At 38.1% G+C, this 12,690-nt stretch overlaps 1 protein-coding gene across 1 annotated transcript in view; it reads right to left on the bottom strand.

Annotated features, from left to right (window-relative positions):
* SLC4A1AP (solute carrier family 4 member 1 adaptor protein) overlaps positions 1 to 12,690 on the bottom strand; it is a 16,361-nt gene continuing 3,671 nt past the window's right edge. Inside the window, exons 5-14 of the mRNA XM_085055053.1 lie at positions 12,201 to 12,340; positions 11,915 to 12,075; positions 11,319 to 11,388; positions 7,549 to 7,738; positions 6,623 to 6,734; positions 5,792 to 6,035; positions 4,956 to 5,030; positions 3,860 to 3,930; positions 1,648 to 1,720; positions 1 to 457 (exon numbers count right to left, since the gene is read on the bottom strand). Of these exons, the coding sequence (XP_084911179.1) occupies positions 408 to 457; positions 1,648 to 1,720; positions 3,860 to 3,930; positions 4,956 to 5,030; positions 5,792 to 6,035; positions 6,623 to 6,734; positions 7,549 to 7,738; positions 11,319 to 11,388; positions 11,915 to 12,075; positions 12,201 to 12,340 (1,186 nt within the window). The 3' untranslated portion in view covers positions 1 to 407. The remainder of the gene's footprint in view (positions 458 to 1,647; positions 1,721 to 3,859; positions 3,931 to 4,955; positions 5,031 to 5,791; positions 6,036 to 6,622; positions 6,735 to 7,548; positions 7,739 to 11,318; positions 11,389 to 11,914; positions 12,076 to 12,200; positions 12,341 to 12,690) is intronic.

Raw genomic sequence — 12,690 nt, forward strand, 5'->3', positions numbered from 1 at the left:
TAGTGTTTCTTATTTTAATTGCATAAGCCCAACATGAATAAATTTTATCAAGCCTGTAAGTATACAGAGGTGTATTCTTTTAATATTTTTGTCTACTTTTATTTACAAAAGGAAAAATGAGCCTACAGTTTCAAGCCAAATTAAAAAAAAAACAAACCAAAAACCAAAACGAGGCTAAAAGTGAAAGAAGAGACAGAAGAATGTGAGGGCTTTTACTTTAAAAAAGTATCTGGAAGACAAACAGAGGTCACACAGGGAGAGCTAAGAGCCAGAGCAGCTGCTGATGCCCTTGAATTTGAAACAGCATCTGAAAACCCAAGTCTCTTATCCCTCACTTAACGTGTGGTGAAAGAGTCCAAAATAGAGCAGTCCTTCAAGCCTCAGATGTAGTCTGGGGCACTTGAAGCTTAGTAGCCATATTTTTCATTGAGATGTGTCTTGCCATCACCACTTTGACCTAATGGACAAAGAGGAAGAGTTGCATTATTCCTTTTTTCCCCTCATCAAAGAGAAATGTGTATCCCTGTATGAAGTAGTCTCTAGGTAGCACCAGCCATATAAGCACAAAGATAAAAATGTCAGACTGCATATTGCAATGTGTCTTTTGATTTACATTTATAATTAATTTCAGTTTTACTAATAGTGTTGAGATTACATCAGGTACTCCTGGTTTTGTGGTTGTTTGTTTGGGTTTTTTTTCTCTGGAGTCCTCATAATGCCAGCTTAAAAGGAACGTTTGACTATTAACAGGCAAAGCCAGAAAACAGAGCTCCCTCTTATGGACACAGCTCACTTAACTATCCCAGATCAGACCTTGGAGTTACTGAATCTGGTATTTTGTTCCTGTGGATTCATATGCCAGAGATGTGCAGCCTTGTCACTGAAGGATGATTCACAGTTTTCTTCAGTGAAATTTATTCTTATTTTTATAACCTTGCAACAGCCTTACAAAAATTATAGTAATGAATCTACGAAGTGAAGGCTAAGCTTTGAACTTACTATGAAAACCTCAATGCATGAAAATGAGTTTTCTATTTTAGAGGAACTGAACATTCATTACCCTGTTTAAGAATAATTTCACCTAGCTAAAAACACCCTGGAAGCAAAGTTAAAAAATTATTCAAATTTAATGTTTGTTGGATGAGTGCATCAATTATTCAGTGCGTTCACCAAAGCATTACCAAGACTTTTCCCCAAAACACCTCACCTAGTGTTTGTATTCCAGTGATTTTTGCAAAAAACTGCGAAGAAGCATTTTTGGATTTCACAGACTTCTGTGAAAACTGAGAACACTAACATTGCTAGAGCATTTATCCCTAGGGAAGGTTTGAGCTTGTGTTTCAACTAGATTATCATACCACCAATTGTGAATAGAGTTAGCTCTCTCAGGTGTTACAAAACTGAAAAACAAACTTCAGGTGTATCTCTCCATTGCCATGAAGCTACTACAGATATGGTCTGTATTTCACTGCAAGAACCTGCATAGCCATACAACAAACATGGGGCATACCATGCCACAAAATATCAGGTTCTGGGTAAAGTATTCCTGAATTAGCTTTTTCTCAAGGACTTACAAGGACATCCTGACTACTTATTAGGAAGATTCCTGAGTTATGAGACTAAAACCAGTAAGGAAATGGTTTATACCTGCAGGAGGAATCCATATGCAGTAGTCTGGGTCATCATCTGGGTACTGTGAGGAAAAAAAAGGTTGTTGGACCTGCAAACAGAGAAGAGATTCTTTAAGGTGCTGCACCCCCTCCACTAAATATCTTACTAATTCAGAAGCAAATACTCAGAGGAGAGGGTTATTTCTGCAAGAGTCAGGGATGAAAACAGTAATACAGAAGAAACATCAAACCTTCAAACAGATCCAGTTCACTTCCATTAGAGTCACAGACTAATAGGAATGTTGGTTAGAGGGGATCTATGGAAGTCATCCAGCCCAATTTCCCCCTCAACAGAACCTGTCCACTTCTGGACAGTGTAAACCTCATGTTTGGCGATACTGTCTGACACAGGATTTCTTTATGCAGGGAAAAGTTTTAGAGTAGGATTTTCAAAAGGGCTTTACTGATTTCAATGCACAATACCACTGAAAAATTTGGGTTTAAGGTGACTTTTAAACTGGAGTTTATAAAAGTTCAGCTGTTATATAAGGATAACTTAGTTTTCAAAAAGAAAAGAACACTCATTTTTTTATGTCTCAGTGGCATCTTGAAATGTTAAAGCAAACCAAACCAGGTCACTTGCAATGCTATTGTTGACACAGCAGTATCTTTTTGTGCCTAGATTTTTAAGTTTTGCCACATCAGCATCATTTTCTCAACTTCTGTTTTCAACAACTGCAGGTAAGAAAATCATACAACTGTAGAGTGCAAGACTAAAGAGCTCAAAATAATGCCAAGTTACTCAGCACTGATTTGCATTACTCTGTAGTATCATTACACAGTGTCAAGTTATGCAGTTGAAGCAAATTTTCATTCCCTCAAAAACTTTCCTTCCCCAAATTAACATCTAAAAGAGCATTTTAGAAAACTAATGTTTTCCAAAACATTAGACTGCAGAGTTGTACAGCTTTTAAATATGGCTTGTGAACAATCACTTGTAAATTGTTTTTCCAGTTTTACATGATTCAAAGTTACTGAAATATTAAAAAAAAAAAGAAAAAAAAAGAAAAAGCTGACTTCTGGTTGATACTTTCCATGCAAGATCTGAGCCCAAAGGCAGAGACAGCATGTGGAAAAAAGTGATTTGTGATGGGAGAAAGAATACATCTAAGCCATCTGGCATTTGGAGAATGCTCAGTGTTAGAGCAAACTGTGTGCTGGTGAGAGGTGCTGACTTGACTGCCTCAGCATGAAAAACTGCCTTGTCCTCCCATATTCATAAAAGTGGTAAAAGTTGGGCTCTAACAGTATAAATATACTCTGGATTTCTTTAGCATCTTTAGCAAGGCCAGCAACAAAAAGACAGCTCTGAGGACTTTGCCTACCCAATCCCTGGGTCCTCTGCCAGAACTAACAAGGCAGCATTCAGCACACACAGGATGCAGGGAGCTGAGGTTCAGTAAGTGCTGCAGGGCTAAAATTAGATGGTCATCACAAAGAAACTGTCCCAAGGGTCAGAACTCATGGCCCACCAGGTACAGTCATCTCCTCTGATGACAGTCAGCAGCAGGGTGGGATGCCCTCCAAGGGAGGAGTCTCACAACAATCATTGGGCTGCCAGAGAAAATCCTTCTTAGACCCAAGAAGGAAACAACTGACTGAGTCTCAAAACATGCAAAGCTCACATACTTTACATTTGAATACAAGTTTTACACACAGGAAAAACATTACCTGGTACATCCACTCAAATTTAGTGACAACTTGGTTGCAAAAGACATTAACCTCTTAAACTCATCTCTTCTCACATCTTACAGAGAAGGATGAGGTTTGATACAAACTAACTGCAGCTTTAGTACAGTGTTCTGTCTCAGCCAATGTGTATTTCCCAGGCTATTCTCTAAGAAAAGCTTGCATTGACATTCCAAAGCCTGGAGAACATCTATGTTCTACAACGCTTATGATACAGGAGAAGCAGCAATTAGTAACCGTCAAGTGAAGAGGTGAAAAAAGTAACTTCTATGATTGAACAGAGAGCCTCTAGCATGCCTGAAATGTTGTGCTTTACCTTTTCACTGGAGACTCCAAAATATGTGTTCAATGGCAGTGTATAGTTCTAGATTTGGGTCTTAGTCAGCAGAGAAGCACTACAATCACCAAGTTTTACTCCATCAAATTGTTACTATTTCACTAGAAAAGAGCCTAGAAATTATTTCCTCTTAAGCTGCAGCAGTCATGGTGCTGTAACTGACCTTGCTTGAGCTATTGATTTTCTTAACTTTCTCAGATGTCTCTTCAGGTTCCATATTTACTACCTTGGATTCTGGGAAGAAAGGAGATTTGTTTTATGACACAGCACAAATGACCAATTCTACAGAAATAAACTTATAGGAAGTTCACATAGAAATTAATAGTTCCATAAGGAAATCCAAGATATCTCACTGCAACCCAATTCATTCATATTCACTTAAGAATAATATTGCTGAACATCTTACTGTTTTTCCTAGATTTAACTTATGTTAAATACACTGTCAGTTAGGTATCTGAACGAAGTTTAATAAGATCATCTATTAGTGATTCTGTAACATTAACTTTAGTTAATACCAGATGTTTATTTTCTAAAAGACACTATCTGTAATCACTGCAGTGATTCATTTAGAAAGGAAGGAGTAGGAAGTGTGCAGGACCAATTTGCTTTTTAAAAAAAAACAAACACCAAACTTTAGAGTTGATGGGTGAGAAGAATTCCTTGGCTTTCTGATGCTAAGTCTCTGATATATTGATACTCTCATGGCTTAAGTCTATGGGTGAGATGATGAAGACAGATTCTTATGAGTCTGAGTTATGAAAAAAAGAAAGGTCATAAAAATCTCCTTCACATACACCCAATATTTTTCATTTTGAAGCTCTGATTTTTTGTGCATACATGTAGAGGCATCATCTAGGTCACTAACAGATTACTACCTAATGTTATGTAGCATTTGTCACTTTATAAAATAAAGTTTTGTCCTTTTGTAGTGTTAAGAGCTACTGCAAGAGAATAAGGGGGGAAAAAGCATCATAATATTCTCCTAAATTAATCCTTCTCATGCTATTTTTTTTACAACAAAGGTTTTCAAAGCAGTTAATGACTATGAAAAGCAAGGAGAACTGTAATACAGCGGAAGTGACCTGTCTTTACCATACGCTTACCACTTCCCAAGCAAAACCCAATCTTTCAGTTCAATTCTAGATTCTTTAGGCTCTAGATTAGGCTCAGTTTCCTTTGACCCACATAACATAGTAAGTCCTTTAGTCAGTTTCTAAACCCACATGCTAGTACAAAATAGTCTATATTGTAATGTTCACCTTGGGATTTCTCTTGGGAGGGTCCCACCTGAGATTCATTCCTCAGTACCTTTGGCTCAGGCAGAAAATCAACCCCTGTAACAGAAAAAAGAAAGAGCTCAGTGGGCACTGCAGTAACTCAGATGAGCAGCGGGAATTCCTGAGACCAAGCACAAAAGGGAACTCTTCGCTACATTTGCCTCAGGAAGAACTCTCAAAAGTCTTCCCAATTATTTCATCGACTAAATCCATTGCAATACAATAAAGAAAAACCTGTGAACTGTTGGAACACTTTCTAACAGCAACCTGTTCAGCATTAAGTCCAAAAGCTAGAACTTGCTTTCTGTCATCAAATGTATTGTTCACTGAGAAACATCATTACTGAGTTTTCAAGTGCATCAGGCTGATACAGAAAAAGAAAGACTGGAGATACCTCAGAGATACAAGACACCTTTCCATTAACATTTTAAAAAATATTTTATCCATGCCTACAAATGGATCTGAAGTTTTGCACAGACATTTGTTTCATTATTAAGTCACTTTTACTGCCAAAATTAGATTGCAGCTGTTTTCATATGGACAATCAATCTAAAGGAAATTAAACAGAAGTTTCTTACATCCAGAAGATTTATTCTATTTTACCAAGAAGCATGAAAAACTGACTGCCAAGCAGAGTTTCAACTGGAACCATGTGAATCTCAGCTGCTGCCTCACAGACTCTGAAATCATGGTAAAAAACTATGGAAAGAAATGGGCTGGAGAACCTGTGACTTGAACATTAGATTCACATAGCTCTTAAAAATTCAGCAGTAACAGACTCATCTTCACTACTTGAAAAATCAGAAACAATGGTTTACCATCCTGAAGGGATTCTAGATTCTTATTGCAAGGAGAGTCATCAGGAGCATGTGTTTCTTTTCCTGTTTCTTTCTCTGTTGTCATTTGCATTTCCACGTTTGACACTCTGCTGTTTACTGCATCTACTTCTTGCTGCACTTCCATTTCTTCCTCTTCTTCTTCCTCCTCCTCCTCCTCTTCTGGTCCATCATCTTTTGTTTTTAACAAGCTTTCAGGGATGTCTGGACGCTTAACAGGCAACTTCTGCATGACAAAGATTTGTGCATTAGTGCCAAGATAGAGGCAGATGCCACAGATACTCATTACAGGAGAAAGCACACACTGCTGTCAGAGACAGCTGGTAAGGAAACACTCTCATGATGACAAACAGTTAGGTTTTAAGTTATTAGTAGAGATGGAAGGTGAAAAAATATGTCCAGTCCATAAACTGGAGTGCAGTCTTTTCATAAGAGGGACACTGGAAACTGAATCAATCTTGGATATGATCTTGGCTATCAACATTGAGAAAAACAAGAAAAGAACAAGCTGCAGAGGCAGAGCAGTGGTTCAGCCTGATGTCCCCAGACTGCCTCTATTTATCCACTGCCTTTTGACCACAGCTGAGCCCCAGGAAACTGGCTGTACAAGGACACAGAATGGCAACTGCCGGCAGCAGACAATACCCAACAGACCCTGCTTGCTGTCCATGCACCTTTCACTGCCACAGGCTGCACCTCCGTGCTGTTTTTCCATGCATGTGAAAAGACACAGTTGCCACCTACAGCCTCCACAGGCTGGGAACGTGCCTGAGAAATAGCCACTGACTTGCAGCACTTAAAAGTCCAACTTACCCCTAGGCTTCCAGTTTTCAGTTTGAATTTGCTCCCCCCTTTCATGGCACCAAAGAGAGGCAGGTTCATCTTTTTAGGCTTGTTCTCTGCATTCACACTGTAACTCCCACCCCTAAAAAATTAGACACAAAGGAAAATAGGGTACAAAGTATCAAACAAATTTTATATATGCAAATGTGGAAAGAGTCTGCATATGAAAAGTGGATATATAAAGATCCTTTTATTTCTGTCCCACTTGAAGCATCCAAGGAGGATGCTGCAGGAGATGACTCCTCCATCTTACATATATTTTGTAGGATTCAGACATACGCCATAACAGGAAGCTAAAAACACACAAGGAAAAAAACCTCTGTATCACATAGGCTCCTTCAAATTCAACTGCATACATACATACATATTTATATATAGGAACACACTTGGAGGCCAAACCTCAATTTAAATGAATTAATTAAGTAATAAACCTCTAATCAAGCTGCCACTAGTAAATGATGAACCCAGCACACACCCTCTCAAATTGCAGTAGTGCTGCTAGGCAGTAGTTGAACAACCACTACATTTGACTTCCAAATACATTTTACAGTATGAAAGTGGGTTTTATGTTGTACGTAACATCTGTAAAATTCTTCACTTCCTTTTGGATGCAGGCTGGGAAAAAATTAAAGAAGCTAACACTGTGCTTCCAGTCCCTTACCTGTGTCATCCTGCCAGCTTGGGCTGGTCTTACTCCAGGTGCTGTGCATTTCCCTCAGCCATAGATGCTGCAATAGCCCAGAGGCACGGCAGCTCTTTAAAGAGATGAGCCAGGTAATTTGGAAGGCTGTCCTGCTTTTGTGATTGGAAAGCTGACTATGTGCTGGGCTTGCACAACTGCCCATTGGTGACAATAAAGGGAAAAGTAATTGTTTTATGTTTTCATCAAGACTTACTGGGGCTTCAGCTCAGGCAGTTCTGCAGGCTTGACAAGCTTTATTAATCCTTTCAGTCTCTGCTGCTCTTTCCTCAGTTCAAATGACCGCAAGTGAAGCTTCTTTCGTGCCACGCTGTCTAAGGTGCATCCTGATTTTATTTCGGTCATGAATTCATCCAAGGAATCTTGAGCTGCTGGATGGGACTGGACTAGGCAAGATAAAGGGAAAATACATAATGTTATGGTGGGAGATGAGAACTGTAATCATCAGGTCTTGCCTTTAGAGAATAAGGTACATAGGAACAACTACCCTCTGTTCACTGGGGAAATAATGGAAGCTGTTAGGCCTGAAAAGATGAAAGCATTTGTCCTAACAAAAGCCTGAAAGTAAACTTTAATCCACTTACCTAACAAAGCCGCTCTTAAACTGAATGTTTCTTTTTGAATGCTATTCCAGGTTGTTCATCTCACTTCTAGGATCTTTTCTAGATCCTAAAAAAGTGGCTTAGGGTTTTTTTGTAGTCACAGACTAAAATAATCCCAGCCACAAGAAAACCTTCACCATTGCATAGGGAATCCCATTTTGGCTTTCCTGGAATGTTTATGTCATAACATTTGCAAAGCTCAAAATCAATCCACGCTGCCTCCTACCCCTGAAGGAGTGCATACAAACCCAATTTCACACATTAGGCCAGTCACACAAAATTTACCTTTGTTTGGATTAGATTTTCTGGCAAGAAAACTGCTTTGTACTTGAAAAAGAGTAATGACAGTCTTTCTACTCCACCTAATTTCAAATATTAACAATTCTATGCATATTTGGCTAATTAAAATAAAACTCAGAGGAGGTAAAACTAAATCTCTAATGACTAAGAAAAATATAGAGTTCCAACACCTGGATTTAAAATAACCAAACAAAAAGATCCAGAAAAATGCCCTTCTTGAGCTTGAATAGTGCTTCAGAAGTTGTTATATGGTATTCAAAAATAACTTGCAGGTAAACAAAGAAAAATGTTCTTGCCAGAATTTTAACAAGTCTTTTAACAGATAGTCTTCTGCAAAGTGGCAAATCCAACATGTATTTTCTGCCTTACATATATGTGTGTATATTTTGTATTTATGCACAGGCATAATTTTTTGATCAATGAGTTATTTTCAGTTCAGCTTGAGCTAATTAAGTAGCACTTGAAATTTTAAATGCATAGAAATAAAATAGTCGAAGTTATTCTAAAGAGTACATATTCGAGCAGTTTTATAACACTAAAATATTTAGAGGAAAGTCTAATAAGACTCATGCTTACAAATGGATTCCATTGAAAAGGATATTTCTGACGTATTATGAAACAGAGCTTACCATTTGAAAAGATATGAAATACATAACAGTGACTGTTCAAAGATATACAGAATTAATAGGCTTCAAAAGATAAGAGCCAATTGTAGCATCCACCTCCACACAAGCACAAATGATGACAAAACATATAATAAAAGAAATTCTGATAGAAATACTCTTCTTTTTTGTCACAACTATCTATACAAAGCAAGATAAAAACCAGCAATGAAAAGGTATTGTTAACAATCAGTCTGAACCTCCTTGCAGGCAGGAGAGCAGAGCAGAATGGTAATTTGATTTAAACATCAAATTACAAAGATGTGGTTTAGTGAGTAGCCACAATTATTGAGGACAATTAAAGCTCCACAATTAAATCCAAAGCTTGCTGCTGTACTGCAGAGCAGTGTAAGTGCTTCAGTCAGTGAGTGATGCTGAGGGAGCTGGATCACCTCTTGTCAGAAATAGGATTCTCTGCTCGATTCCACCAACAGTGCCTAATACCAGGTAGTTCAGCTTGCAGGGTTACAGTTAGTATTCCTTATCTGTTGCAGCAGTTTTCTACACTATTGAAGCAAAATTTGACATTACTAGGAGGTGAATCAATCGTGTCTATTACACTTTATATCCCAGTGACAAAAAGCTACAGGACTATTTACTGCACCATCAACTTATTGATGTTTTCTCCCAAACAGGCAACCAAAGATGAGACTGAAGACCTCCATATATTTGATCTGCATTCAGCAGCATCAGTGAATGAGAGATGCCAAGTCAGTCCATCAGTAATTAGTTCTGAAGAACCCCAGGGAACAATTTGTGAACTTCTACTGAGATTTTTTTAGACAACTACTTAATTTCTCCAAGTGCTTGGTAAGAGGTGTAGCAATTTAGTCTGTCATTCACTCACTGGTGTCTCTACACTCTTGTCTTTAGGCTACAAATAACCATTCAGAGCAAACAGAAGTGCATTAAGGTTTCAGAACTGCATGTAACGCAGCAGCTTTGCTGGACAGCTCATGACATTGGTAAGAATGATTCATGGTCAATAACCCTGCTCCTGGCTTTCTCAACATCTGTGATTAACCTAAAGCATTCAAATAACAGAAGATCAAAGGATCTAGAAAACACCCAAACAAAACAGCTGATTGATGCAATATTTGCTATCTCCGTTTCATCCTGGCCTAGTTCTAGGGAATTTCCATCCAGTACTGAATGATTCTGTACTTCAGTAAGTGCCAAGACTGCACTTTTTTCAAGGCTCTAACTAGCTGTGTAACGACCTGTAAGCTACAAAAACATGTGTATTGGGTTTGTGTGGCCAGGTTTTGGTATGGAGGGGGCCTACAGCATTATATGGTGTTAGTAGAAGTACAAAAATTAACTGACGCCTCCTTCACCCAGCTTCTACTACAATTCAACAGTCTTGTTGAGAAACAGTATCAATAGAAACAAAGGCATCAGAACATATGGAATCAAACCTTGGAATGATAGCTCTTGGATAATCTAAGCATTAGCTTCTTTTGCTACTCAATTGCAAACTACTTATCAACACAGTCATGCTGAAAACAATCCTTCAAACACACTGAACGTCAGTTAAAATGCTTGGTGGAATGGCACTGCTTTTTGAACAGGGACCTGGTATAATCAATCACCAACAATGTTGATACAAGTGAGTTTTGGTGTGGAGCTAAATAACTAGAAAGAAACACAGCCATATTATGCACAGAAGATAGCCCAGCTGTCACACTGCTGCTAGGCTTCTTGGAGAGAAACTTCTGACAAACTGATGCTGCAACCTTTATTAATGCCAACTCTGAGAAGAAGGATTTTGTATGAAGGACCAACCTAAATACATTTCCCTCCTGCCTTCCTTTTACTCTGCAAGACATCATCCCTAACAGAAAGCAAAATGCAGCTATTGGTATAGTATGCTTTTAAACTTACCTCACTAACAGACACCATCACTAAGGCGTAATTCTAGAACCTGAATGGCACCCTCATGAGCTGGCATGTTCATTGAACATATGGTTTAAGTGTCAACTGCTTTGTCTCCACATTTCTCTCTTCCTACCTTTCCTTTTTACAATGTATTTACAATTCAAGTGAAATAAAAAATACTATAGTTTTGTCAGTTTTTTCCTTTCCTTATAAATGATTTTTAAGGGAGTGGAAAAAACAGTGTTCCTCAGATTGGGTCCCTTTCAGCAATATGGGCAGATAAACAGTAATAACTCACCCTCTTAGAACTCCAGGAGCTTGTACTCTTGCCACCTCACTTTAACTTAGATGTTGCTTGCTTTGGAAAGAGCTGCACTCATTAGTAAGTGACTATAAACACAGAGTACGTAACTAAGAGAACACCCAAACCCCAAACTTTTGAAAAGAGAAGTCCTTAAGATAATTTTCAGCTCTGTATTTTTCCTAATGGAAAGCACTATGATCAAATAAACTTCATGCCTTACCTTTCCCTGAAGCCTTCAGCTTCTCTGTTATCTCAGAAAGCTCATTTTCTGCTTCTTTTAGCTTTGTGACCTATGAGAGAATAACACGTTTTCATCTTCTTAAAATCTCATTTTAACAGTTACTCAAATATCATATCAAATTACTTCCATTCTCTATTTCTGATATTTGACCAGAAACTCCTGGGCTGAAAAAAATTAGAAGTCTAGATTGTTCCTAAACAACTTACTCATTCCTTGGCATAGCAAATTATTTAAACAGTTTCTGAAACACAAAAGTATGCATAATTCTTCTGCAGCAGTTTTATATCACCACTGTACCCACCAACCCCTCACACCCTATTGTCTTTGTAGGACTTATAGCTGTCATATGCCTGTCAATCCAGGATTCTTATTCTTTGAAGCAGAATAAGGTATTTCTTTGGGATGTGTCCTGTGGACTTAAAAGCTTGGAATTATTTTCCGATGCTTTAAAACTAATTTAAAAGTATTCTGTTCTGGCATTTCATTCACCCACTGCCATGATCCTCTAAGATTTCTTCTTAGTCATAATATAACACAAACATGAGAGAGTAACATGACATAATAATTCTTCTTACCAGGGAGTCATAAGTCTCTGGTTTTTCTTCAATTTTACCAGCTTTCTTCATTCTGTTCAGTCGTTTCTTTTCCACAGCACCAGTTCGATCAAGGAAGGTGTCATCATCACTGTCGTAAAAATCCTCATCTTCCCAGTTCTTTGATTTCCTTTTTCGGGATACTGAGAAAGTTAAGGGTGATGGCAAGAAACAAAATGATTTGCATACCACTCAGCAATAAAGCAAATTCAAGATAACCACCTCCAATCCTTAATTTAAGGCTTTTAGAATGATCACGGTTATTCACCTGCTTCTTGCCTCAGTACTCCTCGAGCATCGAGCAGCCTGCAAGCTTCCAATGCACACTGTATCATTGCTTCCTTCTTCTTTCCTGAATGGAGAACCTCTGCCACCAGCTGCTTCCCTGATGCATCATCCACAGGCAACCTGGTCAGTTTGAAGGATAAGAGAACAGCTCAGACACAAACAGCTTTTCAGGGATGCTACTCAGGTATTTTACAATGGCATTGTTCTTCCCAATTCATTTTAATCTTTTTTTGTGGGTTAAATATTTCCACTTTTCATTTCATACAGAACCAATCCAAACACAAGCATGATTTCCTACATCATGTGAGTGAATTTGTATTTCACTAGTCCAAACAAAATTTTTTCCTTTGTTTATTCCACTGGAAATACAGGAAGTTAAAAGGTTAAATGTCAATCCCTGAATCATTTGAAGTACAGCTATCTTGTATTCATATAACATCAGTTACAAATAGTTTCCATGCTGAAGCAAA

Source organism: Lichenostomus cassidix, chromosome 3, assembly GCF_008360975.1.
Source record: "Lichenostomus cassidix isolate B80296 chromosome 3, HeHo_3.0, whole genome shotgun sequence".
Classification (NCBI taxonomy): domain Eukaryota; kingdom Metazoa; phylum Chordata; class Aves; order Passeriformes; family Meliphagidae; genus Lichenostomus; species Lichenostomus cassidix.